At 43.4% G+C, this 26,720-nt stretch overlaps 1 protein-coding gene across 1 annotated transcript in view; it reads right to left on the reverse strand.

Moving 5' to 3' along the window:
• SLC9A2 (solute carrier family 9 member A2) overlaps positions 1-26,720 on the reverse strand; it is a 108,269-nt gene that overhangs the window by 23,035 nt on the left and 58,514 nt on the right. The window contains exons 4-5 of the mRNA XM_034658936.1: positions 13,044-13,261; positions 12,442-12,644 (exon numbers count right to left, since the gene is read on the reverse strand). Of these exons, the coding sequence (XP_034514827.1) occupies positions 12,442-12,644; positions 13,044-13,261 (421 nt within the window). The remainder of the gene's footprint in view (positions 1-12,441; positions 12,645-13,043; positions 13,262-26,720) is intronic.

Raw genomic sequence — 26,720 nt, forward strand, 5'->3', positions numbered from 1 at the left:
CTCCCAGCGGAGGACCCCGATGTGGGACTCGATCCCGGAACGCCGGGATCACGCCCTGAGCCAAAGGCAGACGCTTTACGACTGCGCTACCCAGGCGCCCCAGAAGAAAAATTTTCTTAACATGATGAAAAAGACATCTGCCAGAAATCTGTCCTGAACATCTGACTTAATAATTAAACATTAAAGGCCTTTCCATTAGAACTAGAAACAACACAAGGATACTCTCTATCTGCTATTTGACACAGTTCTACATGTCCCAGGCAATTAAATAAGAGACAAAAAGGTAGAAGTATAGATACTAAAAATGAAATAACAAGATTTTTGTTGCTCATGAGTGATCTACTTTTTGTCCTAAAATATCTAAGACAATCTCTTTTCATTTAAAAATACCAAGAAAGTTTAATAAAGTGATTAGACATAAAATCAACATACACAAATCCATCCCATATGCTAATTAAAAAAGGAAACAATAAATACTTCCATGAGAGAATATATATAATATTAATGTGTGCTAATATATAATAACATATAAAATACATATAGTATACTATACAGATACTAAATATATATATAATATAGTCTATTTCTATATTTAATATGTAATCCTATCATGAAATGTATAAAACCTTTACAAAAAGAACTTTAAAACTTAGTAAAATGATATTCAAAAGATCTGAGTTTTACAAAGATACTTCCTAGACAGGATTATGTAACAATATTGTTGACAATTTTATCTGAGTACATACAATATAATACCATATTCCAAAAGGATTTTTATTAACAGAGCTTGAGAGGTCAGCTCTTAATTAGTCTGGGGAAGTAAAGGTAACCAGGAAAATTAAGAAAAAGAAGAATGGTAGGAGAACTTAGATATCAAAGCAAACAATCAGCTAATACACTTAAAATTATGAGATACTAGCACTAAGTGAGAAGAGGGTGAGAATGTGGGGTCAAGGAAGATCCCCAAGACTCCTGAATGGTAGGCAGACGGCTGGCCTTTCTTGGCACAGGGAACACATGCATGAGGGTGGTAAGTATATTTGGGGGGATGGGGAGGGAATATGTTCCCTGCCAAGCATTTGATTTCTTCTTGCCTTTCTGCATGTCTTTATTTGAGAATGCTTTTGATGATATAAACTGTGACACACACACACACACACACACACACACACACACACTTTTTAAGGGAGATCATTCACTGTGTTCCATCAATCTGGCCTCCGGCATTTTTAAGCTTAACTTTAACTTTCTGGAGTGTGAAACGATTTTGACCAAATTTGGTAGAAGACACACCTTATGTCCTATTTGCATTTCAGTCTGTCACTTTGAAATAACACAGGAGGTAATAAACAATTCTCCAATCAACACATATCCCTTCATTTTAACTTATGTAAATGAAAATGGGTATAAACGTGGTTTATGGAGATGGGTGAGTCCACTGAACTCCAGATTTCATGAAGATTTCACTGATTTAATAATCACTCCAGAAAAAAAAAAATCAACAAAATCAATGCAATTTTGAAACTATATAATGTGTTCTAAGGACACTAACTGTTGTTTTGCATGCTTTTTTCCTATCAGTATCCATTTCGTAAAAAAAGAAATAAGTGAGGGCCCAGCAGTTGTAAATACAGGACATAAAAATAAAGACAGGACACAGGCCCCAATCGGGATGTTGACTCCTTCCACTGAACAGATCGTCTAGAAGTTAGCGCACTGTCACAAATAAAACAAAACTGATCGACTACAGGAAGGAAGTGTGTCCTGGTGCCTAGAGCAGCTCCAGCTCCTAAAAATACCACATACTGTAGTTTATAATTAATAAAATGTATTGGTTACATGCAACGGATCACGGACACTGTCTTTGAACAACCTCTACTTAAACAGCTCCTTTCAGAGTCTCCTATTTGCTCTTTGAAGTATTTGCAGTTGTCATGTCATGTCAACAGGTCTGATGTGATAGGTTCCTCTCCCTCCCTCCTTCCTTCCTTCCTCAATCCATCTATTTTGGAGGCAGAGGACCTGGCATCTATGGGCATCATATTAAGTTCCCCAGGCTGGATGCTATCCTCTAGGAGTTCTGGGTCTTGCATTGGGAGAAATAAAGGAAAAACAAAACAAAAACGACAACTAACCTTTGAGAAGCCACCTTATTTTAACCACATTGGAAAATTTCCAATTCAGGTCACCCGGGAAGCAACCTGATAAGCCTCAGAAAAATAGCTTGTTACCATCCGTGTAGGTTAAAGCAATAAAGAAACGCCTTGGTTTTCCATCAAACCACTGAAAACCATATTTGCAAAGGACAAGTGACAGGTTCACCCACTCATTCGGCTTTGGCACAATCCGCACAATACCTCGGGGCCAGATCTGATGGAAGGGAATCATTTCACAGCAGGCACGAACAGGAGGCCAGCCGGGTGAGCTCGGTTTTCCACCCTGTGCTGCTTTGTCTCTACCCGCCCTGCCTGCTTCTGCAGACACAGAAAACAACTACTGTCTGATGAAGTCGTGAGCATTCTTTTGGTTTCAGCTTTTGGAAGAAAAGGATTTCTTGTTTGGTTGTTTTTTGGTTTTTTGTTTTTTTAATTAAATTTAGAAGAAAAAAAAAAGGTGGGAGGAACTGTCTTATATTTCTCTGCTGGTCTAGTAGACAATGTCCAGAAAAACTTAAAGAAACCCTCTAACAACAAAAACTGTCGCTATCATTGCTCTGCGATCCCGTATCCTCTGTAAGGCCTTGCTCACCTTACAAACTTGATCACAGAGGTCATGAGCTGGCTGCACACGCGGTATTTATCTTTGAATGGGATAAGTGGACAAGAACCATGAAAGTGTTCTCAGGGGTGCTCGCGCTCTTCATGCCACAGTCCCCCGGCCTCTGTGTATCTTTCTCTCAAGACTTAACCACACTGCACAGTAACTAGCTACCAGACGTCTATCTCTTCCCCTAAAGCACGTCTTTCTCTTCACCGTGCCATCAGGGTTTCTCTCTACTGTCCCACCAGCATTCAGGATGCTACTATGGCTCCCATCTTTGAAAGACACAAACAAAAGCCCTCCTCTGGCTCACATTTCCCTCTCACTGCCACCCCTTTCCTCTCCCAGACCTCGGCAGACTTGCCTTCTATCTCCCGTCTCCAATCTCTCTTTATCCTTCTCCCTGGAATCCAGTGGATTGGAGTTTCCTCACCATCTGACCCCAGTGCTGTCGTGAAGATGTCCATTCATCACGGACTTGCTGCATCCAATAGTCCGCTCTCTGTTCCCACCTTGCCTGACCGAGCACCCCATTTGTCACAGTTGCTAGAACCCTCTCCTTCCTGAACACTTTCTTCCCTTGTGTGGATAAGCACCTCTTGATGCTTCTCCCATATTACTCTTCATGTTTTTTAGTCTCCTCGAGTGGTTCCCGAACGTTCTCTTGACTTCTCAATATTCGTATGCCTCCTTTTCTATACTCTCCCTATGCTCGTTCCTGAATTGTGTCTTCCAGACTCATGTCTTACAAACCATTTATATACCAATGAGTCTCTAATTTCTATTTCCCACTCTGGCTTCTCCATAAATTCTAGACCCATACATACAATTGCCTAGTCAATATCTCCATTTGGATGTCTAATATGCAAATATGCATGTCCAAGATGTATGTGTCCAAACCCAAACACCCGATTGCCCACCCCTCGAACCCAATACTCCAGTGATATTAAACACCACCTTCTTTTACCTAGTTGTTCAGTCACANACACACACACACACACACACACACACACACTTTTTAAGGGAGATCATTCACTGTGTTCCATCAATCTGGCCTCCGGCATTTTTAAGCTTAACTTTAACTTTCTGGAGTGTGAAACGATTTTGACCAAATTTGGTAGAAGACACACCTTATGTCCTATTTGCATTTCAGTCTGTCACTTTGAAATAACACAGGAGGTAATAAACAATTCTCCAATCAACACATATCCCTTCATTTTAACTTATGTAAATGAAAATGGGTATAAACGTGGTTTATGGAGATGGGTGAGTCCACTGAACTCCAGATTTCATGAAGATTTCACTGATTTAATCATCACTCCAGAAAAAAAAAAATCAACAAAATCAATGCAATTTTGAAACTATATAATGTGTTCTAAGGACACTAACTGTTGTTTTGCATGCTTTTTTCCTATCAGTATCCATTTCGTAAAAAAAGAAATAAGTGAGGGCCCAGCAGTTGTAAATACAGGACATAAAAATAAAGACAGGACACAGGCCCCAATCGGGATGTTGACTCCTTCCACTGAACAGATTGTCTAGAAGTTAGCGCACTGTCACAAATAAAACAAAACTGATCGACTACAGGAAGGAAGTGTGGCCTGGTGCCTAGTGCAGCTCCAGCTCCTAAAAATACCACATACTGTAGTTTATAATTAATAAAATGTATTGGTTACATGCAACGGATCACGGACACTGTCTTTGAACAACCTCTACTTAAACAGCTCCTTTCAGAGTCTCCTATTTGCTCTTTGAAGTATTTGCAGTTGTCATGTCATGTCAACAGGTCTGATGTGATAGGTTCCTCTCCCTCCCTCCTTCCTTCCTTCCTCAATCCATCTATTTTGGAGGCAGAGGACCTGGCATCTATGGGCATCATATTAAGTTCCCCAGGCTGGATGCTATCCTCTAGGAGTTCTGGGTCTTGCATTGGGAGAAATAAAGGAAAAACAAAACAAAAACGACAACTAACCTTTGAGAAGCCACCTTATTTTAACCACATTGGAAAATTTCCAATTCAGGTCACCCGGGGAAGCAAACTGATAAGCCTCAGAAAAATAGCTTGTTACCATCCGTGTAGGTTAAAGCAATAAAGAAACGCCTTGGTTTTCCATCAAACCACTGAAAACCATATTTGCAAAGGACAAGTGACAGGTTCACCCACTCATTCGGCTTTGGCACAATCCGCACAATACCTCGGGGCCAGATCTGATGGAAGGGAATCATTTCACAGCAGGCACGAACAGGAGGCCAGCCGGGTGAGCTCGGTTTTCCACCCTGTGCTGCTTTGTCTCTACCCGCCCTGCCTGCTTCTGCAGACACAGAAAACAACTACTGTCTGATGAAGTCGTGAGCATTCTTTTGGTTTCAGCTTTTGGAAGAAAAGGATTTCTTGTTTGGTTGTTTTTTGTTTTTTTGTTTTTTTAATTAAATTTAGAAGAAAAAAAAAAGGTGGGAGGAACTGTCTTATATTTCTCTGCTGGTCTAGTAGACAATGTCCAGAAAAACTTAAAGAAACCCTCTAACAACAAAAACTGTCGCTATCATTGCTCTGCGATCCCGTATCCTCTGTAAGGCCTTGCTCACCTTACAAACTTGATCACAGAGGTCATGAGCTGGCTGCACACGCGGTATTTATCTTTGAATGGGATAAGTGGACAAGAACCATGAAAGTGTTCTCAGGGGTGCTCGCGCTCTTCATGCCACAGTCCCCCGGCCTCTGTGTATCTTTCTCTCAAGACTTAACCACACTGCACAGTAACTAGCTACCAGACGTCTATCTCTTCCCCTAAAGCACGTCTTTCTCTTCACCGTGCCATCAGGGTTTCTCTCTACTGTCCCACCAGCATTCAGGATGCTACTATGGCTCCCATCTTTGAAAGACACAAACAAAAGCCCTCCTCTGGCTCACATTTCCCTCTCACTGCCACCCCTTTCCTCTCCCCTTTCCTCTCCCCTTTCCTCTCCCAGACCTCGGCAGACTTGCCTTCTATCTCCCGTCTCCAATCTCTCTTTATCCTTCTCCCTGGAATCCAGTGGATTGGAGTTTCCTCACCATCTGACCCCAGTGCTGTCGTGAAGATGTCCATTCATCACGGACTTGCTGCATCCAATAGTCCGCTCTCTGTTCCCACCTTGCCTGACCGAGCACCCCATTTGTCACAGTTGCTAGAACCCTCTCCTTCCTGAACACTTTCTTCCCTTGTGTGGATAAGTACCTCTTGATGCTTCTCCCATATTACTCTTCATGTTTTTTAGTCTCCTCGAGTGGTTCCCGAACGTTCTCTTGACTTCTCAATATTCGTATGCCTCCTTTTCTATACTCTCCCTATGCTCGTTCCTGAACTGTGTCTTCCAGACTCATGTCTTACAAACCATTTATATACCAATGAGTCTCTAATTTCTATTTCCCACTCTGGCTTCTCCATAAATTCTAGACCCATACATACAATTGCCTAGTCAATATCTCCATTTGGATGTCTAATATGCAAATATGCATGTCCAAGATGTATGTGTCCAAACCCAAACACCCGATTGCCCACCCCTCGAACCCAATACTCCAGTGATATTAAACATCACCTTCTTTTACCTAGTTGTTCAGTCACAAACCCTTGCAACTATCTTTGTGCTTTCTCTTACATTCTAAATTATTCACCTACATTTTTTATCTTAAAAAATCCTAATTATCTTGCTCATTTTATCAAAGAACCAGAATGAAGTTTTGTTAATTCCACAGAACTCCACTTAATAATGGTATATGTTAATTAAATACAGGAATGTGTCATTGTTACACCAGATACGTAATCTTAAACATGACCACTCCTTTAACAAACTGAAGTACAATGTCTAAAAATAGTTGGCATCATCGCCCCAGTTTCACAGGCTAAGGCAGCAGAGGTATTTTTTTTTATTTTTATTTCTTATTGCGGGGGAGGGGCAGAGGAAAGGGAGAGAGGAATCTTAAGCAGACTCCATACTGATCACAGAGCCCCACGTAGTGCTGATCTCACGACCCTGAGATCATGACCGGAGCTGAAATCAGGAGTCAGATGCTTAACCGACTAAGCCACCCAGGTGCTCCCAGCGGTAGCTGATTATTGGGAAAGGCCGGGCCACCCCGGGTCCTGAGTGTCCCACACATTCTTGCAGAGGGTGCCAATGATGCAGGGACTCAACTGCCTTTACCCAGGCCATTTTTCAGGGTTGCATTTGCAACTAGCAACACTGAGAGATGAGGTAATGTCACCCTCGAGACAAAGAGTGGTAAATATTCCAGGTCAGTGCCTACATCCTGTAATGCAACCCACCGCACGTGTGGACATCCATCCTGGGCCTTCTGTGGGGGGACCTGGGGTGTGGATCACTGACACAAACCAACGCAAAGCTCTGGCTACTGCTCTGGCCATGAGTAATAAAGCTCTTCGTCTATGATGCAGGAGTCATGTGTCCTCTGCAGGCACCCATGGAGATTTTACAGGCAAGTTAAACCTGACAACTTGCAAACAGGGTAAAATCCCAGATGTTTCACAGTTCTGGACAACGACTTAACAATGGACACAACATGCTTCTGCAGTGGAGGCAGAAAGAGACTGTCCTCTCTTGAATTCCAGTTAACCTTGCTACCTGATGGGCTTCTGATAACCACCGAATATTCAGAATTCGGAGGGTCTGCTACGTGATTACAGGGAATCATTAAATAATAACCAGACTGTTAGATTGTTCTGTAATCATTTTTCTTTGCAAAGAAAAGAAACATACATCGAAGGGCATTGTTTTTTTTTCTTCTACTACCATTTTATTTAATGTCATAAATAAAACATAGCAAATCATCAGGTTAAATCATCAAGTACTATGTTTGCCTACAAATTTCTTCTCTACTGCTTGGGAGGGAGGTACCATTATCCGGATCCACAGAAGCTCACAGAGGCTGTTCTGGGCAGTAACTATCAGAATATCAACCAGAATCTCAACCCAGGACAGCCTTACTCCAACGTCTGTGCTTTCTACTACTAGACTCTGCCTCACCCCCAATCTTGAATATAATTTTAAAATGAGAGAAAGCTTATATTTATGTAACATTACCACTCTTATCTAAAAGAAAATGAATTCACATGCCCAAAGAATCAGAACTGTTCACTCATTCAATATTCCATAAGCAAGACTGTATTCTGGTAACATGTTAATATGTTTCATCAAGAGGCTATTTTCCTAATTATCAGCATGATTCAAGGAATGTTATTACAAGTCTAGGTTTCAGATAATAAACCATATGTCACATGGAATTCTATTTTAGAAGACAGTGCTAACTCAACAGCACTAGGGATGGGAGAGCTCATTATACAAAAAATATTGAAATAAGGGGGAAAGACATTTAGAAGTTTAATGATAGATGCATCAACATAAAAGTTGTCACTGGAAAAGAATGCATAGCCCTTAATCAGAAGGCAAAATGTTATGCATAGATTATAATTAATTATTTCTACCATGTTTATAACCCATTAAGTATTTTCTTTCAGGCTTCTTTCCCTGAGTTCCTTAATTATTGATGTATTCTGGAAAAAAAGATCCTGAAGAGATCTGAAGGGAGTGTGTGTGTGTGTGTGTGTGTGTGTGTGTGGCTGTGCAAGTGTGTGTTCATAACCCAGAGCCTCTTAAGAGCCAGGTCATTAGTCTCCAATCTGTGCACACAAAAGGGTGGGTCAGACAACAGTGACAGGAAGATTATAGTATGAGTGGAACTACAGAAATTCCTCTTCCCCAGGTTATCCTTAAACCTTATCAGAGGAGAAGACTGCCCGTGGGGTATGCTTACAGACTCCAAATACTGACCCCCCAAAATCTCCGAAGGGTTAATCTGATATGCTTACAATGCCAAATATAGCCAATAAATCTATTCTGTTTGTGGCCTCTGCTTTTTTCATTTGTCATATCAAAAATTCTGTTGAATATTGCTATACATGCTATTCATTCAAAGTGGTGAGTAGGCATTGCAGATAGGAATCTAAACTTCACCCATATATTTGGTTGATTTACAGTTCCCAAAAGCCAAGATATTGTGAGTATAATAACGAGACTCTGTATTAATCAGCTATGCACACACATTCATTGACTAATAGTATACCTTTCTGCAATACTTTCCTTTTTCCTATGTTATGTTTGTTCTGATTGTAGAAACGTAACTTTATGCCTATTCGATCTACTAAAAAAATTGAGCTTGTCTTTTGTACGTCCGCTCCTGAATAACGTCTTCTTATTTCATCATCTTTATTGGATTTTACAAATGCACGTGCCCATGATGTTGGGGGAGGGGCTGTTTCTGCACCACAGATACTTGAGAAACACGTGCGTGGATAATAACAGCTGATACATCCATCTCCAAATGACCCAGTTCCTAGTTACACTAGGCTGACACCGTTCTATTTTTGTATTTGACACCTTAAGTTCTGAGAGCACCGGGGAGTCCAGAGCACTGACTAAGCCTTGGCAGGGCTCACTGGGAGTGCTAAAGGACAGGGCAGCAGGCCTCGGCGAGGCGGTGAGTCACTAAACCCCTCCTGACATTTCCTCTCAAGCCTGATGCCCTAGGATGCTCCTGGGAGATTCAAAGGCTCCAGGCAAAATGCACTCAGTGCACAATTTTGCCTCAGGTAAAGTGTGGGAGTAGCAAATTGGAAGACTTTTTACGAGGATCCTATAAACAGTCTAGTAAAAAGATAAAGACGAGGGCCTTCGCTTCTCCTCTACACCCAGGTGTCTCCCTGAGTATAAGGACGTGGGATATTTGAACCCAAACGTGCGTGTACTACTGTAACTGGAACTGTCACTGACCACGACCTGGTCAATAATGTCTTCTGAGTGAAGTCAATGGAGCTCAGTAGTTCTGAGCTCGTCTGTGGGTCAGAGTCCTAGGCTCAAGTTCTGTCACTTACATGTGCCCTTGGGTCTGTCTCCTTTCTCTCTTTTAGCCTCATGGGGCTCATTCTCATAGGTCTGCTGTGAGGATGAAATGAGATTATGCATCTAGAAAAGACCCTGTCCGAGTGCCTGGCACAAGAAAGTCATCGCTGATGGGTACCAGCAGTAGGAAGGTGCTGCCGACAAAGACAATAACAGGAAGTGGCCACTTCTTGACTTAGGACAGGGGCTCCCGAGTCAGTCTCCTCCCGGACTCTTCTCAAAGGACAACCCACCGTCCCCAGCTCTAGGAGGTATGACAGGATGAAGGATGGACTGTTTTTTGGGGAGCTGATCAGTGGAAGGAGAAGGAGCAGCCCAGTGAGTTACAACATTGAGCTCTTACACACTTCATTTACAGTGAACACAGACTGGTCCCTGTTTCACCTCTTACTATCTGTGTTGACTTGGGAAAGGTGCTAAAACACAGGTTCGCTGCCTCAGTGTCCTCATCTGTGACATGGGAACAGTAACAGTGACTCCTCGAGTTCTGTGCCATAGAATTGTTATAAGGATTCAATGAGACAATAAAAAAAGAGCTTAGACCTGAGTCCGGCACCTAGAAAGCGTTCTGTGACGAACCGTTAAAACAAAAATTTTTTTAAAAAGTACCTCTTAAAGGGGTGCCTGGGTGGCGCAGTCAGTTAAGCACCTGACTGCTGGTTTTGTTCGGCTCAGGTCGTGATCTCAGGGTCGTGAGATGGAGCCCCGCGTCTGGCTCTGTGCTCAGTGCGGAGTCTGCTTGTCCCTCCTCCTCCCCCTCTGCCCTTCCCACCCCCATCCCCGTTTCTCTCTCTCAAATAAATAAACAAACCTTTAAAACAGAGAATAAATAAATAAATAATACCTCCTCAAAAATAAATAAAATAAAAATAAATAAATAAAAAGTACCTCCTAGTTCTCCCCCTTTGTCATTATCACCTGCCCTCAGGCTCCTTGGCTGCCTTTCTTTTCTCCCCAGTGTCTTAAGGTTGGGCTGCCCTAGAGACCAGTTCCTGGTCCTGTGTCCTGGCTTCTTTGATATATATTCACTCCCTTGACCATCCTGTCCAGTTTCAGCGCTTCAAATGCCAGCTCTCGGCTGTCTCCTGAACTCCAGATCCAGCACCCTGCCGCCTACTCATGCCTCTGCTTGTAGGTCTAATCGGCAACCCTAACCGGGCGTGCTTGTAACCGAGTCCCATCCCCTCCGTCCACACCCTTCCCTTCTCACTTGAGAGGAAGTCTGTCCTCCCAGACGCTTGGACCAGAAGCCCTGGAGTCCTCTGGGATGGCTCTTTCCCTCACACTCACGTCTAATCGGGGATCCCGTAGGTTCCACCTTCAGGGTGGATTTGAGAATCTCAATCCTTCTCAGGACCGGTCTTACTGGTCACTGTACTGGCCTCCGCACTCTACTCCCCATGTCTATCCTGTCGTCTTAGCAGCCAGTTCTTCAGCGTCCAGGGCGATCCTTTTACAGTAAGTCAAAACATATCACACTTNCTGTACTGGCCTCCGCACTCTACTCCCCATGTCTATCCTGTCGTCTTAGCAGCCAGTTCTTCAGCGTCCAGGGCGATCCTTTTACAGTAAGTCAAAATATATCACACNCCCCATGTCTATCCTGTCGTCTTAGCAGCCAGTTCTTCAGCGTCCAGGGCGATCCTTTTACAGTAAGTCAAAACATATCACACTTCTGCACAGAACCCAAAGGCTTCCATTCCACTTGGAGAAGAGCCAGCCCCTACATGGGCCCATGTGGCCTTGTCCTCTCGAGGACACCAGAGTCTCCCTCACCGTGTCCATCCCCATCCCTCCAGCCACACTGGCCAGGAACATACTGCCTGCATACCTTTGGTCCTATCAGCCTGGAATGTTCTTTGGCATAGCCAATTCCTTCACCCCCCACAAGCCATTGCCAAACGTCATGTTTTCGTTGTTGCCTTCCATGACAATTCTATTTAGAACTGCAACTCCCCCTCGGTCACTACTCTGCTTCTTGGTACACAGTACCCTTCACCTCTTATATACTCCATCATTCCTCACTTAGCATGTCTAGTGTCTAGTATCTGCCATCCCCTCTGGGAGGTAAGTTCACTAGGAGGGATATTTCTGCATTTTGTTTGCTCGTGGATCTTAAGCCCCTAGAGTACTTTCTGACACACAGCAGGACTCTAATACATATTTACTAAATGAGTATTTGTAAAATATAATCTTCTAAGGGTGGGCTTAGTAACTTAATTGATTGGCAAAGTCAGGCTCTTGACACAGGCCCGAGTTCTTCCTACCACATTTTCTGCCTCCCCATATTAAGCATGTGTTCACGCATCCCAACATTTCAAGGGACACACCGCTCTGCAGTCAACTAATGTCAAATTGCTGTTGGAAGGTCATCACACGAGTAGCATTTAACGAGTACATTCACTAGGTCACAGAGTTAGACAAGTGACAAGGATTAGGGAGCTCAGTTCGTAAGTTTCCAGTAGTAAGCTTAGATCACTAAGCTGCGTTTCCTTAAATAAGAATTCCTGCATGTGGGCCAAGTGACCAAACTGGATTCTCTTGGGCCCCTGCACAATCAGGTGACACCCGGAAGCAGCATTTTCCCTAACACCACAAATCCCAAAGCTGCACCACGCCTTTGCCACTTGGCCTCCTGTGAAAGGAGTTCGTTAGATTGCCTGAAAGAGCTCGTCTCCTCTCAGTAACTGGAGACACTTCGCCGGGAGAGAGAAGCTTACTCACCAGGATGAAGACAGTAAAGAATATGACAACAATTGCAGCTGTAATGAACAGCTTTTTCCGAGGAAACACAGCAGCAGGCAGGAGAAACACAAGCGCAAAGCAGATGGCACCTCGGAGGCCTCCATAGGCAATGATGAACTGATCCTTAAAGGTCAGGGGAATCGTCCGGAACCAGTTAATGACCTGAGTCAGGACAAAGACACCTGAGAACGAAAAGCAAAACCAAAGAAAACAGACTGTGTGAGGCCAGAACGTGAAACCAGGAAGACTCATTCTCTGCGCTTCTGTGACAGGGCAAAGTGTCTAATAAGCCCCACAGTCTTTCCCCTTCTCCTCTGCTCTTGGGCGTTTGTTGTTCCGGGGTCACGGGTGAAAATGTGAACTCAGGGAGGCCGAGAGAGGTCAGTGTGACTTACGGCAAAGTCATGAAGGTACCTGGGGATGAACAGACTCTGTGAGGGATTGGGGGGAGGTGGGAGACAGGGAGAGGAAGAAGATGAAGCCATTGAAGGAGCCGCAGCCAAAGGGGGGATGAGAAGAAGCAAGCCCCATTCTTCTCCTGAGTGTCGCTGAAGGATCCTTCGGGAAACAAGCATCATTACCCAGCGCTCGCCAGATCAGGCAGAAGGCGAGAGTGAAGCACACGAAGGCCCAGTTCCACTCGTGGTTCTTCCCGACGGTGGACACGCCCATGAAGATGAAGATCAAGGTCTCGCTGACACTGCTCAGCATCTTCATGAAATACTTGATGGTCGTGTAGGACTTCTGGGACACGTTTTCCTCCACGTACTTATTCATCGTCATTGCACAAGCAGTGATTCTGCAAGGAAAGACACAGCTTCCATTCAAACGTGACAACGATCCTAGACAGAATAGAGGAGTCGGCACTTAAGAGCTAAGTCAGGGCTCTACCCTTCTGCCCTGTGCTGTAACATTATTGACTGATTCGTATAAGTGAATGTGATTGGCATCGTTGGGACCCCACTATCTCTGGAGGACTTCCTCGATACCTGTGGCTTGAACTTCTCGGCTCTGCCCAGCTCTGCAGTCTATGGGCGTCGGCACTGGCCAGCATCACAACAGAATGGCTCCGCAATATATTCAACACCCGCTACCTTCCCATAAAACTGGTTTTGTCTTCCCTATTGCTCTGGTGCCTAAAATGCCAAGGCACGGCCTTACGTGCTAAACCTGAAACTATAGTCTCACTGGCCTTCTCTCCACGCCACACCTCTCCCGCGCCCCCCACCCCACCATCTCACTGATCACCCATTGCTTTCTACCCCTCATTCTAAGTCTCTTGGACCCACTTACTCTTTCTTTATACCAATGCCTTAGTTTCCACTTCTGGAAAATTCACAGTGTATTTATAGGCTCTGAGATCACCTAAAGAAAAGAAACCCTTTTTCCTGTTTCCCCCGGAATCTTCAAAACTCAGGGACCACAGACCCCTGATCTCCCCTCTGATGAGATCTATTTTCATAGAACACCCGCACGCACTCTGGTAAGGGAAGGGCTCTGGGGCCAAGTCTGTGCTCCTAAGTTGGCCATCGGAAGCTCTTTACACTCTTCACTCAATGGACAAATCCAGTCTCACCTCTTACCCCCTCCACCTAGCGTGCACCATATGCCTCAACTATCTGTAGTTTCCCTAACACACCCTGCTCTTTGCCATCTTCTTGCCTTACTTTACACATAAGCTCTTCTCTGTCTGAAACGACACTCCTGCCCACCTCAAATGCCACCTACGGAAGGAAAGTCAGTATGAGCTGGGTGACGGCTCATCTGGGGTCCACCTAAAGAGACACCAATACCAGACACCAGCTGTAGCCACATTTTTCTAGATATGTCTCCTGAGGCAAGGGAAATAAAAGCAAAAAAAAAAAAAAGCTATTGGGACTTCATCAAAATAAAAAGTCTCTTCATAGTGAAGAAAGCAATCAACGAAACGAAAGGACAACCTACTGAATGGGAGAAGATATTTGCAAATTACATATCCAATAAAGGGTTAGTATCCAAAATATATAAAGAAGGTATACAACTCAATACCCAGAAAACAAATAATCCAATTTAAAAATGTGCACAAGACATGAACAGACATTTCTCCAACGATGACACACAGATGGCCAATAGGCACATAAAAAGGTGCTCAGTGTGACTGGTGATCAGGGAAATGCAAATCAAAACCACGATGAGATACCACCTCACACCTGTCAGAATCAAAACCGTAAGAAACAACAAGTGTTAATGAGGATGTGGAGAAAGGGGAACCCTCATGTACTGTTGGCAGGAATGCAAACTGGTGCAGCCACTGTGGAAAATAGTATGGAGGTTCCTCAAAAAGTTAACAACAGAACTACCCTATGCTCCAGGAATTGCAGTACTGGGTATTTACCCCAAAAATACAAAAACACTACTTCAAAGTGATACATGCACCCCTATGTTCATAGCAGCATGATTTACAACAGCCAAACTACAGAAGCAGCCCCAGTGTCCAGCTATAGATGAATGGATAAAGAAGATGTGGTGTATACATACGATAGAATATTACTCAGCCATAAGAAAGAATGAAATCTTGCCATTTGCAATGACATGGACTGAACTAGAGAGTATAATGCTAAGCGAAATAAGTCAGCTAGAGAAAGATAAACACCATATAATTTCACTCATATGTGGAACTTAAGAAACAAACAAGCAAAGGGTGGGGGGGAGAAAGACAAACCAAGAAACAGACTCTTAACTATGAGATCAAACTGGTGGTTACCAGAGGGGAGGTGGGGGGGGGATGGGGGAAATAGGGGATGAGCATTAAAGAGTATACTTATCATGATGAAAAAAATTAAATGATAAAAAAATACAGAGACATGGATACGAGAAAGTACAAAAGGACTTCGTTATCAGAAGGTATTCCAGAATGAAGGAAGACAGAATTTGAGTGAGCTGTCCGCCCTCCTCTGAGGGATCACCACATTGCAAGCCAACTGATGGTCATGACCTGTGAAGTCCCCCACATTCTCCTAACTTCAGAGCTACAATGACCCTAAATGCACCCTGCCCCCAACCACGAATGGATCCCTCTGTACTCTGAGATGATTTCTGTTATTTTAGGAAAATCCTCCTACTGCGAGCGCACGGACAGGTAGCAGAACACCCATCTAAGGGCTCTCTGAGTGAAGACCTAACCGGGTAATCGTGAACACTTTTCTTCGTAAGAAAAAGACCTGTTTCTTACACACACACAACATGCCTATTTGTGTGCCCTTATTAAATAAGCTAATAAGATTCAGCAACTGCAAATACGTGGCAAGGCCTTGGACTAGCTGAGGGCTTGTATAGTCACAGTCCGCCTTTATGGCACCCCTGCTCTGTGCCAGGTACTATGCACACACCCTGTGTGGATTAGGTCACTTCACCTCATTACAAAGCTCTGAAGCAAGTTCTGTTAGCATTCCCATTTTACAGATGAGAGAACAAAGGCAGACAGAGGCCCACTTATTCAAGACGACACTGCTAATAAGCGGTGTTGCCAGGAGTCTTACTCAAGCCGTGTGACTCAAAGCCAGCACTGCTGAGGATGGAACCCTTGTTCCGTCCAAGCTCCCGGTGAGCCCGGTCACCTCGGATGGGGAAGAAGCCTTACCCCTCTGCCCAGCTCTTGCTCATCCTTTCTCAAGCACAAGCCTGTCTGTATTGGCTTCCAGTGGCTGCGGTAAGAAATTGGCTGGAACGTAGTGACAACAACACAGATTCATCCTCTTATGCTTCCAGAGGTCAGCAGTCTGAAACCACTTTCGCTGGGCTAAAATCCAGGTGCTGATAGGGCTGTGTGCCTTCTGGACGTTCGAGCGGGGATTGTTCCTCACTTTTTCTAGTCTAGAGGCTGCTCACATGTCTCGGCTCAGGAGCCTGTCACGCCAACCTCTGCCTCCCTGGCCATGTCTCCTTCTGATGGCTGACCTCCTCCTACTGTCCTCTCCTCAGAGTCCGTGTGATTTTATCCAGTGTCATCTCCCCATCTCAAGACTCTAACTTAATCACATCTGCAACGTCCCTTCTGCCATGTAAGGCAATATATTTGCAAGGAGGGTCTGTGGAGGAGAATCTTTAGGGGCCGGTATTCAGTGGATCGCGCCATTGCTGGCATTCACCTCCCTGGCATGGTGGCCACGACCAAGTGCATGTCTCCAGCTGATCGTGGCCAGAGCTGCTCAAGTGTGCTTGGCCACAGAAGCTAAGAGACACTCTGCCCCGGTGACTCGAGTCACAGGCTAGAACCTCCGCCAGGAGGTGAGAGACTGAGGTGAAGGGAATGGCAAGTGGCCTCTGAGTAAGCCCACGTAGGGCATCTTGCCAGCCCCCACTGCAATAAAAACCATTCGTTAACAGCAGCTCTGAACTTCTTCATCTTTCATATTTTGGTTTTTCTTTAACTAGACTTCAAAAAGTAAGAGTGACCTGATATAAAGTAATAGAGGCAAAAGCCTGATTAAACTGAATATGAATCNACATAGTTAAAATGTCCATACTACCCAGAGCAATCTACACTTTCAATGCTATCCCGATCAAAATACCGAGGACATTTTTCAAAGAACTGGAACAAATAGTCCTTAAATTTGTATGGAACCAGAAAAGGCCCCGAATCTCCAAGGAACTGTTGAAAAGGAAAAACAAAGCTGGGGGCATCACAATGCCGGATTTCGAGCTGTACTACAAAGCTGTGATCACAAAGACAGCATGGTACTGGCACAAAAACAGACACATCGACCAATGGAACAGAATAGAGAACCCAGAAATGGACCCTCGGCTCTTTGGGCAACTAATCTTTGATAAAGCAGGAAAAAACATCCGGTGGAAAAAAGACAGTCTCTTCAATAAATGGTGCTGGGAAAATTGGACAGCTACATGCAAAAGAATGAAACTTGACCACTCTCTCACACCATACACAAAAATAAACTCCAAATGGATGAAAGACCTCAATGTGAGACAGGAATCCATCAAAATTCTAGAGGAGAACATAGGCAACAACTTCTATGACATCGGCCAGAGCAACCTTTTTCACGACACATCTCCAAAGGCAAGAGAAATAAAAGATAAAATGAACTTATGGGACTTTATCAGGATAAAGAGCTTCTGCACAGCCAAGGAAACAGTCAAAAAAACTAAGAGACAGCCCACGGAATGGGAGAATATATTTGCAAAGGACACCACAGATAAAGGACTGGTATCCAAGATCTACAAAGAACTTCTCAAACTCAATACACGAGAAACAAATAAACAAATCATAAAATGGGCAGAAGATATGAACAGACACTTTTCCAATGAAGACATACAAATGGCTAACAGACACATGAAAAAATGTTCAAAATCATTAGCCATCAGGGAAATTCAAATCAAAACCACACTGAGATACCACCTTACGCCAGTTAGAATGGCAAAGATAGACAAGGCAAGAAACAACAATTGTTGGAGAGGATGTGGAGAAAGGGGATCCCTCCTACATTGTTGGTGGGAATGCAAGTTGGTACAGCCACTCTGGAAAACAGTGTGGAGGTCCCTTAAAAAGTTAAAAATTGAACTACCCTATGACCCAGCCATTGCACTACTGGGTGTTTACCCCAAAGATACAGACGTAGTAAAGAGAAGGGCCATATGCACCCCAATGTTCATAGCTGCATTGTCCACAATAGCCAAATCATGGAAGGAGCCGAGATGCCCTTCAACAGATGACTGGATTAAGAAGCTGTGGTCCATATATACAATGGAATATTACTCAGCTATCAGAAAGAACGAATTCTCAACATTTGCTGCAACATGGACGGCACTGGAGGAGATAATGCTAAGTGAAATAAGTCAAGCAGAGAAAGACAATTATCATATGATTTCTCTCATCTATGGAACATAAGAACTAGGATGATCGGTAGGGGAAGAAAGGGATAAAGAAAAGGGGGGTAATCAGAAGGGGGAATGAAACATGAGAGACTATGGACTATGAGAAACAAACTGAAGACTTCAGAGGGGAGGGGGTGGGGGAATGGGATAGACTGGTGATGGGTAGTAAGGAGGGCACGTATTGCATGGTGCACTGGGTGTTATACGCAACTAATGAAGCATCCAAACTTTACATCGGAATCTGGGGATGTACTGTATGGTGATTAACATAATATAATAAAATAAAATAAAATAAACTGAATATGAATCTAAAGCATGATATATTTTATTTAAAAAAAGGTATATACACAGCAACACAAACTAATGAGCCTTTCTTAAATGTTATCAAGCTAAACTTTATAACAAAAACAAATTATAATGGTCATGTTACTTCCTGAAATTCTCTAATTTTATGCCAAACGTGCCTCCAAGTGACTTTATTATAAAGTATTTAAGCTTAGAGACAAATATAGAGAATAAACACCAAAGTACCCTCTATCCAGCTCTTTCTAATCACTTTTTTTTTTTTTTAAATAAAACATCAGCTACAGAGTTGAAATCCCTCCATTTTTCATACTAACCCTATTTCTCTCTCTCTCCCTCCCGGCACTGGATTTTTTTTTAATCATTCAAAAAGTGATTTTTAAAAGGCTGGAGAATATTGTTTGTGGGACTATGATACACATTTCCCTCTAAGATCACATTCCTGTCAGTCACCAGGCAAAATGTAAACCATACAGGGAAATGGGAATTTTCAGTCCATTATGTGAGTGATTTAATAAAATTCTATTCAGAAATTATGGAAACACAGAGCTTTGGTGTAAAAAAAAATTAACGAATTTTACCTGAATGTCCACAGGATCAATTTCCATTGCTTTGTGCCCTTAATGTGACACCAGCAGTGATGCCCATGTCCACCAGACACCTCGCTGTCACTTAAAGCTATTTCCCACGAAAACAGTGAGACACTGGAGGGAGAAGAATGGCCCCGGTGGGTACCCCAGGCCTCAGTGTCTGGTGGTGCCCTGTTCAGGAAGCCTAGGCATGTCTATGACATTGGTGCACTCTATGGGCTGGGGACCAATGTTCCAAACATCCCTGTTCTGGTCTGTCACATACAGCTTAATGCAAAGGTCAGGAGGAGTTTTCATTGCAAAGAGGTTTTTTGTTGTGCTATACTCTGACCTGAAGTCAAAGCCCCTCACTGCAATACAAAACTACCAACTAGGGAGGCAAACGCAATCCAGTCTCCCAGAAGTAGAGAAGAACAGAAACCTTCTCTCCCTTCTGCATAGACCATCATCTACAGCTGACAGCCTTGGCACCAAAACTTTGCTTCTTCCTCATTTTCCTAAGAAGCACAAGAAACTTATGAGGTGGGAATGGTGTTGGCTGCTGCCTGACTTTCCTCGTCCTCACTGGGTCGGAAGTGCCTGGCCAGGAGTGCCCCTGGGTACAAGGTCATGTCAAAGCATATCACAGTGACACAGCACTTACAGGGAAGTGAGATTTCTTCCTCTATCAGCATGGAGCCCCATGAGGATTTCAGGCCAGAAATCCATGGCTTTTCATTCTGAACATCAATGCGATAGATAATATCCACATCAAAATAATAACCTAAAGAGACTCATTACATTTTAGAAAATTCTAGCTGAATTATTTTTTAAGGTTTATTTACCTGAGAGACAGGGAAGGAGAGAGAGCACATGAGTGGGAGGGGTAAAGGCAGAGGGAAAGAGAATCTGAAGCAGACTCAGCACTGAGCACAGAGCCCAATGCCGGGCTGGAGCTCATGACCCTGAGATCACGACCTGAGCCAAAACCATGAGTCGGGTGCTCAACCCCCTGTGCCACCCATGCGCCCCTCTAGTTGAATGTCTCACTCTACAGATTCTTCAAATATAGAACTACTGGCCTTTAGCATTTGCAACATGACCTTACTCTTACTAACCTGTATCACTGAGTCATCCCCCTTCCCATGCATGTCCCTCTTTCCTAGTCTCCGTACTCGGCTAATATGATTATGAAGAACAATTTAATATCAACCAATATTTTCTCAGCATCTACTCGGGGTCAAGTTCTGTGCTGGGGTGTAGGATGATAAAAGCAAGTAAAACATGGCTTTCTACTTTCAAGGGTTCAAAGTCTCAGAGAGAAAGGGTCACAAAGATACTATCGTGACAGAACTGTGCAAGTATCAGAAATGGGATTGGGAGCGCAGGGAAGGAAATCACTACCTCTGCCACAGAAGGGGGTCCATTTGAGCCACGTCTCCATGGCTAAGTGAAGAGCTCAGCAAGCAGGAAGAAGCAAGCCAAGAAAAAGAAGCAGCCATGTGCAAAGGCTTGAAAGCAAGAAAACAGGTTGGCATATTTGGGCAATGGGGAATAATTCTGGTAGCCAGAGAAGAGAGGGATGATAACGTTAAGAGACAAGGATGAAAGGAGTTAGGGGCCAGATAATAACAAATGGCACTGTCGTACATTCTGTTCAGGAGTTTCAACCTTATTCCACAGGCTGGAGGGAAAAAGTGAGAGATTATATCTGTGATCATATAATTAACACCTATTTCCCCAACACAACTGGGAGTTTCATGAGAAAAAAAAAAATGTCTCCAACGTTTAGCACAGTGTCCGGCAGGTCATTAACGTGTTTCGAATCAATGACCTCATGGATAAATTGTTCATAGGGACAGTGGTGTGGTGTGGACAGAATCTCTATTTTAAAAAGAGAACTCTGAAGGAAATATGGAGACCGGATTTGGAGGGACATGACCCTAGAGACTGGACTCAACTCATTTCCTGCAGTGGTCTGTCATTTAGTTTGCAAAATCCATGGTGGCACCTACCTGGCCCATACAACATCCCCAAACGTGTTTGTGTTCTTGACAGGTATTGCTTCCGTTCTGTGGGGCCACATGGAGGTAACGTATGTATAAAATTCCCTGGTGCTTTCTGCTTTGTTATTACCTTACCTCACGTTACGTTTTAACATACACGTATGGCGATTATCACCAATTTAGAGACCAAGAAGCTGAAGCCCTACAATTAGTGGTTTTCACAGTTACCAGCAATTGAGGTTTTCTTCATCACTACCTCATGCTAAGTACAGCACACAAGAAATCCATGCCAGCTAATACTATCTCACCAGAGTCTTCCGGGGGAAGAACAGACTTCGTATTTGACTATTTCTGAAGAGAAAAATTCCACAAAGACTTTTCTCTGTTCTGTAACTCCATCTTAGCAGTCCAGGAAGCCATTCTCCCATGGATGCTCAGTTCCTTCTACCAGCATGTACGCTTCGACAGAGCAGGGCTGGCGTTCAGCCATGCTGACTGTGGCTGCCTGCATGTCACGGTACTGAGATGCATAGTCAAACAATACTGGCTGAGATTAGTTTCATGAAGGTCCAGAACCTTTCATTTAGATGGCTGTGATCTGTAGAATCAAAAGGACCAGCATGGATACTGAAGGCAGGTGGAGACAGCGGATTTGTGTTTGTGAAGATAAAAAATATATATCCTGTCTGCGTGTATGTACATAGGGTGACGCCATGCCTCAGTGAGTTCAGTTTCTAAGTACAAGGGCTTTCATTTTTTAAGGAGTGGTGAATTCTCTAATTTCCATTCCCAGATTAGGAGACGTTTTCTGTAATCCGAACGGCTCAGAATTTGAGTTAAACAGATAAGAAGAATGTTGCAAAATTCTTTTGCTCCCATTCTACCTCTTCAGTGTGAACTGAGAAAGTATGCATCCGATTGTAGACAAACACAGTCCAAATAGAAGCTGTATATTCTCAATAAAGACTTTTCCAGACATGAAAGCATACTCCACTCGTCAGTGTCGAACATTAGCAATGTCAAAGGACAATTAAAAAGCTTTCTCTGTATTGATTAAAAGCGGGTCTTGTGGTTACTCAGGGTGAATTGCATGCTCTCAGACCAAAGTATTCCCTCATGTGAGAAAAACTAATTATTCCAGGGCATGAATTTACCATATAATGGATTGCCTCTTCTAGGAAACCTAACAACCAAGAAGAGAGTGAGTTTGATATACGAGAAAATGTAAACAAAATTTGTTTTTTTGTTTTGCTTTTTTGAGAGAGCAAGAGCGTGCGAGCAGGGTGGAGGCAGGGGCAGAGGGAGAAAGGGAATCTTAAGGAGGCTCCATGTCCAGCACAAAGCCCGACACCGGGCTGGATCTCACAACCCAACCCTGAGATCATGACCTCAGCCAAAATCAAGAGTTGGATGCTTAACCAACTGAGCCACCCAGGCGCCCCCAAGATTTGTTTTAAGAGAGGATCCAAGCATAAAAATGGAACCACCTTTCTTAAAATACAAAAAAAAAAAAAGTAAACTTAAAACTATTATAAATGCCAGCTTATTCATATAGTCTTGCTCATTTCATGGATTTTCCACATCTTTTTGTCTCTTCTCCTTTACAGGCTTTCAACTCAATTCAACTAATGTTTATAGGTCATTCACTGACACAAAGCGGTCATGATTTTGTGGAGAGAACACATACAGAATCACAATCCACTGTCAATACTGTAATGACACACAAAGCATCAAGGGACCCACAAAGGCCACTGACTAGAGTGGAAGAGTGCTGGCAAAGGCCTTGTGCTTCTTTTGTAAAAGTATGGCTTTCTATAACTACTAGAAATCCTTGGAAAAATGCAAATGCCTGGGCCCCATCCCAGACCTATGGAATCAGAATCTCTGGCTGGGGCCTGGGGTTCTGTATATGTAAACAACATTTCTGGGTGATTCCTAAATACCGCCAAGGTCGAGGAAAGCAAGAGGGGTTATAGGCAGAGCTCAGGGGAGCAAGAGTGAATGAGGGAAGAGTTGAAACTTGAATCATTTTGTTTACAATTTTATTGAAGTCTGAAAAGAAGGGCCAACATGAGATGTGAGAACTGAATTATACTTTGCCACATATTTTCTCCTTGCCTTCTCCCCATTTCCATTCCTTGGTTCTGGGAACAGGTTCTATCTTCTCTTGCCTGGACACGTTCTTTTCCTGGCATGTCTCCACCTAGGCATCTTCACCCTGTTGCCAGTGGCTCTTCCCTCTCCTGCTGCCCAGACAGCGATTCCCCAGTCCTGGGGGCATCCAAAAAGCCTGAGGCCATGACCGCCAGCTGTTCCCCCAGAGTGCTATGGAAACACTATCAGTTTTCTGTGCGATGGCATAAGCGAGCTTTGGAAGCACTCCAATCTTCACTGAGAAACAGTCCCGACTGCCTACAGCACAAAACAGGGCAAGACCAAGCGTCTACCACCTTTCTCACCACCCTGCGGTTTGGGACCCTGGAAGCAGCAGAGCTTTTCACCTTCAGCCCTCGGCCACAGGCCACCCTCGAGGCACAGTGCCCTTCTCTTTCATCCCTGAAGCTTCAACTCAGTCTATCACCAGTCCAACCCTCACTCTACCAGAAAGTACTTAACTTTTCTTGATAACTTATAGTCAACACAGACCGCGAGGCAGGTCTCACTCCAAGTAAATGTAACTTGACTGCCTCCTTCCAGTATTTCTCAGGCTGCAGGGCTGGTCACGTGACACAGTCTGATCCAATCACAGGTCTTCAAATCCCTGAGCCAATCACAATCCTTCCTTTGAAATGTCTTTTTAACAGGAGTTGGCAGAGTGGAGCTCACTGTACTCTTTAGGGACAAGAATCAAAGAGCTCTAAAGCCCAATCTGTCTGCGACCCTTGTCTGATGTTTCAGAGATGGCTGCGCTAACGTAAGGAAGCCATCGCAGAGAGGAGGACGAGACACAGAGAGAGAGAAAGGGAGGTGGAAAATGCTCCTTTAAATAGGAAGCTCCGGACCAAGAGTAACCTAGTGATGCAATGACATAATCATTTCTACATAAACACAAAGAAGAGTTAAGAAACAGTCAAAAGAGCAAAACAAGCGCAAAACCAGTATTATCCAGTTACTGGTTATTATCTAGAACCTCCGTTCTTCAAAGAGATCTCAGGGAAGGGTTTCTTAATTCAGAAGCAAACTGTTAAAGTTTCATGTAATTTAAATTTAGCAGGCAAACACCAAATACGTTCCCTAGTATAAAAGTGCTTGAAAATGACACACTTAAGGAGACACCAAAGCCCTTCGGTAAGGAAGGCCCCAAATTATATCGTTTTATTCATTTGTTCTTAAAAAGAAATCCCTAAAATGCATTTCACAAAATGAAACACTCTTAGAGAGAAAAAGAGAGAGACAGAGACAGAGAGGGAGGAGGGGGGAGGTGCAGAGGGAAAGGGAGAAAGTGAATCTTAAGTAGGCTCCATGCTCAGCACAGAGCCCAACCTGGGGCTCGATCTCACGACCCTGAGATCATGAGCTGAAATCAAGAGTCGAACACTAAACTGACTGAGCCACCCAGGTGCCCCAAAATGAAACTCTCTTATGGAGGCATTTATTTTGACAGCTCTTTTTAATTTTTATACTGTTTACCGGAAACACTACAAAATATCCTATATGCTATTTCCTGCATTCTTACCATACCTGAAAATACCTCATTACCAACTGTATAACTGAATCATATACCACTCATGTAGTTGAGAATTCATGGACCGTATGAATGATATTCCCCATTCAGATGATTATGACAATGTTTTTAATGTTCTTTTACTTATAAGAAGATGAGGCACAAAAATATATTATTTTGAACATTGAATAATTTCAGTTTGCGAAAAATACAAACTACCCAACCTCAGAGAAGCTGTTTTAGTGGACTTTGCTCATTCCTGCACTATGACAACTTTTTCTCAGGGAGAGTCCTGTCCCTCAGCCAGGTTTTAAAAGGTTTAAATCAAAACCCCTAAATGTGGATCTTTGGTAATGTGTTTCCTTTGTTCCCGGTGGCTTCTGCCCCTCCCTTCATTGATTCTTCCCTTGCTTTCCAACCTCCCCTACTCTGAAAGAAATATTCTTTATAAACAGCATGATTAACATCGATGAAGGGAATGCATTTCTGTTCTGATTTTTTCTCCATTTTTCATGCCCTAATTTTTTTCTTTTACTTCACCAGAGGGAAGAAAATGTATTTCAACAAATCTTCAAATATCCAAATAGCAGAAACCTAATGATGAGCACTAGAGAACAATGCTAATAGAAATACAGTACAAGCCATATTTGTATTTTTAAACTTCCTACTAGTCATGATTAAAAGTGTAAAAAGAAACTGCAGAGTTTAATTTTCATAATATATTCATTTAACTCAAGAAATCTAATATATTTAGTCAGGTCAACAGAGAATCAATATTAAAATTATTAATGGGAGTTCCTACAGTCTTTTTCTACTAAATCTTAAAAATCTGATGTGTACTTTAAACTTAGAGTACCTTTCGGTTTAGACTAGCCACATTTTAAGTACTCAAAAACTACATGTTGCGGATGGTCTCCATGCTGGGCAGCACCCAGGGAAAAAGTGACAGGCCACTGGTTTTGCTCCTTCTTCAGAAAAACCTAGGAAATGCTAAAGCTCACCAGTTGAACCTATTTAATTAGACAGTTAAACCATACAAATAAATACAAGTAATTTCATGAATCACTTATACTACTCTGGACAAGCACTGCATGATCTCACTCCTGTGGGGGATCTAAAAAAAATGAAGTCATGGGGCACCTGGGTGGCTCAGTCGGCTAACTGTCTGCCTTCAGTTTGGGTCATGATCCCAGGGTCCTGGGATTGAGCCTTGCACGGAGCCTTACTCAGTGGGCAACCTGCTTCTCCCTCTCCCTCTGCCTGCCGCTCTCCCTGCTTATGAGCGCACTCTCTCTCTCTCTCTCAAAAAAAAAAAAAAAAAAGACCTTTAAAAAAAACCCACCAAAGTCATAGGGGCACCTGGGTGGCTCAGTCGATTAAGCGTCCAACTCTTGGTGTTGGCTCACGTCATGATCTCAGGGTCATGAGATTGAGCCCTGTGTCAGGCACCACGCTCAGTGCAGCGTCTGCTTGTCCCTCTCCCTCTGTTCCTCCCCCTGCTCTTTTTCTCTCTCAAATAAATAAATTAAATTTTTAAAAGAAAAGAAAACAAAGTCATAGAAACAGAAAGTTGACTGGTAGTTATCAGGGGCAGAGAGCAGGGGAGGCTCGTGGAGGGGAAGGAGGGAGGTAAATGGGTAAAGGTGGCCAAGTGTACGAGCTTCCCCTGTAAAATGAATAAATTATGGGATTTAATGTACATTACGGTGACTATAGTCCATAATACTGTACTGCATACTTGAAAGTTGCTAAGAGAATAGATCTTAAAAGTCCTCACCACACACACACACACACACACACACACACACAAGGGTCACTATGTGAGGTGATGGATATGTTAACTAACCT

The sequence above is a fragment of the Ailuropoda melanoleuca genome, chromosome 4 (genome assembly GCF_002007445.2).
Source record: "Ailuropoda melanoleuca isolate Jingjing chromosome 4, ASM200744v2, whole genome shotgun sequence".
NCBI classification, from domain to species: Eukaryota; Metazoa; Chordata; class Mammalia; order Carnivora; family Ursidae; genus Ailuropoda; species Ailuropoda melanoleuca.